The sequence below is a fragment of the Chelonoidis abingdonii genome, chromosome 2 (assembly GCF_003597395.2).
Source record: "Chelonoidis abingdonii isolate Lonesome George chromosome 2, CheloAbing_2.0, whole genome shotgun sequence".
Classification (NCBI taxonomy): domain Eukaryota; kingdom Metazoa; phylum Chordata; order Testudines; family Testudinidae; genus Chelonoidis; species Chelonoidis abingdonii.
The window spans coordinates 153,903,346-153,905,617 of record NC_133770.1 but is presented as its reverse complement, the minus strand read 5'-3'; the positions used below and the strand labels follow the sequence as shown (position 1 = coordinate 153,905,617).

Here is a 2,272-nt window from a genome sequence, read left to right as displayed (position 1 = left end):
CCCCCCTCCCGTCACTTCAGACGTCTGTCCTGCCCCACCCCACCCCGACCCCTTTCCCCGCCTCCCCTGCTACCTGGGCGCGGTGAGGTGAAGCCGACGGGCGCTCAGGGCACAGCAGCAAGCTCGGGGAGCTCGTCCCGCCAGGGCTCGGAGTAGCAGGCTCGGGGACAGCGCGGTGACCACCATGGCCCAGCTGAGGACAGACACAAATACTCAGCCGTTGATTCGCGCGGGGAACCAACCGACCTGACAACGCCCCTTATATAGCTTCCCTAGCCCGCCAGGCCCACCCCTATTGGCTGCAGCAGCGCCTGTCCTATTGCGCGGAACATACCGGCCCCACGCTGACTGGTGGTCCACCGGGTGACGCAGAGATGGGTGAAACAAGGACAGGGAGCGGAGAAATAACGTAACTGGACCATGATTGGTTGCGATAGTGCTAATCGAAGGGAACTGAATAAAGGGATCTGATTGGTGGACCCAGGGAAGGGGCAGGATTTAACACTGGTATCGGTTTGTGATTGGGTCAGGTAAAGAGACGCACTTGGGCCTGGCTATGTATGATTAATAAAAGCTGAGAGGAGGGCGGGACAAAACACTTGTGCTGGTTTTTCATTGGTGAAGCGGGAGCAAAAGTCGTGGCTACTGGGCCATAGAGGGGGTGTCTTGCTAGTTGGCTGTAAGTGAATCTGAGTATTGCATAAGCCAGAGGGAGCCACTGTGGGGCGGAAGGATGCTTGTCTCTGAGCTCAGAGGGGGCTGAATAGGCACCTTCCCCGTTCTGTGCCAGGCGCTGCAGGCTGGCTCCTGCAGAGAGAGGCTAGTCAGCTAGTGGCTGTGCAGCCTATGCCAGCGCTACAGCAGAGGGAGCACCTGGCCACAGCTAATACCATCTGCTCAGCATAGGAAAAGGAAACACTGAGCAACGGCAACAGGACAAACCTTGTTGTGAAACATCCCGTATAGGGGAATGTCAGTCATACCATACTGGCCCCCTGTATTCGAAAGGTAGTGAGGCAGAGCAGGCTGGAACTTTGCTACATCAGGCTGGCTTAGATTTTTGTCTGAAAAGAGCAAACAACATAGAAGTCAATCAATCTATCTAGATCAAATGTCCAAACGCACCTGCTGAGTTCCAGTGCATCAGTTTTTGACTTGACACACTGCATCCAAAAAAAATCAGTGAACACTTTCGAAGATGTGGCTGCTATTGGGAGAGGATGATGAGCTCAGGCAGTCAAACCTCAAACAATTTGGACTTGTGGTTTTCATTCAAGCAAGATTGGAAGGCTTGGTGTTATTACAGTCGCTATGCTTAGACCACTAAGTGGTCCCTTTTGCAGATATCTAGGGTCTTCAGCAGGGGTTCTCAGACTGGGGGTCTGGACTCCTCAGGGGGGTCATGCGATTATTACATGGGGGGGGTTGTGAGCTGTTAACCTCCACCCCAAACCCTGTTTGTCTGCAGCATTTATAATGGTGTTAAATATATTTAAAAGTGTTTTTAATTTATAAGGGGGGGGTCACACTCAGAGCTTGCTGTGCAAAAGGGGTCACCAGTACAAAAGTTTGAGAACCACTGTTCTATAGTTTTATATCTATAGCTGTAGAAATAAATTGCTCATATACACTGTTGGAGAGCAGTGGTAGCAGCACCTTTGTCAGGCTTCACCCCAGGGAAGAAAAACAGCTGTTGCTTACCTCGCTTCCAGACTAAATTAACTGTACTGACTTACCCAGTTTTGCTAAATTGGTGAAACACCCTTATGCCATGCCTGATCCAAAGGGGCAAGGATCTCAATGGCGGGCTGATGCAGACATGGGACCGGGCTCCCCCGGCCTGAGTGAACGGAAACCAGAGGTACCCACTGGGGAGATGGGCGGCGGGGGGGTTGCACCTCTAACGCCCCATCCTCCACTCACCTTGTCCTCCATCCCGCTCCCCTCCCCCGGCAGCCAACTCCTTCTCTCCGCCCCGCCCCTCTCCCTGCCCGGGGAAGGGGCGGGGCAGTGCTCTCCTCTCGCGAGATGCTGCGCAGCCCCGCCCGGCCCGGCTCTCGCGTAGGGGAGTCAGTTGGTCGCTCGCTCTCGCTGCGCGGTCAGGGTCGGACGCAGCCAGCGGCGCTTCCCCTCCCCCCGCCGGGACACCCCTTCCCCCTGCCGCGGGCCGAAGATGAGCTTCCTCTTGTGAGTGGCCGGGGGCCCGGGGTGGGAGCCCGGTGGGGGGCTGCTCGCTAGGCGGGGGGAACCCGTGAAGAGGCTGGGGGAGGAG

General features: G+C 55.9%; 2 protein-coding genes across 2 annotated transcripts in view; one reads left to right on the top strand and one right to left on the bottom strand.

Annotated features, from left to right (window-relative positions):
- The window catches only part of MTHFD2 (methylenetetrahydrofolate dehydrogenase (NADP+ dependent) 2, methenyltetrahydrofolate cyclohydrolase), a 14,685-nt gene extending 14,391 nt beyond the window's left edge, over positions 1-294 (bottom strand). The window contains exon 1 of the mRNA XM_032774175.2: positions 74-294. Coding sequence (XP_032630066.1) covers positions 74-186 — 113 coding nt within the window. The 5' untranslated portion in view covers positions 187-294. The remainder of the gene's footprint in view (positions 1-73) is intronic.
- Positions 295-2,005: 1,711 nt separating this feature from the next.
- Positions 2,006-2,272, top strand: part of MOB1A (MOB kinase activator 1A) — a 24,054-nt gene continuing 23,787 nt past the window's right edge. The window contains exon 1 of the mRNA XM_032774176.2: positions 2,006-2,187. Within this exon, the coding sequence (XP_032630067.1) occupies positions 2,174-2,187 (14 nt within the window). The 5' untranslated portion in view covers positions 2,006-2,173. The remainder of the gene's footprint in view (positions 2,188-2,272) is intronic.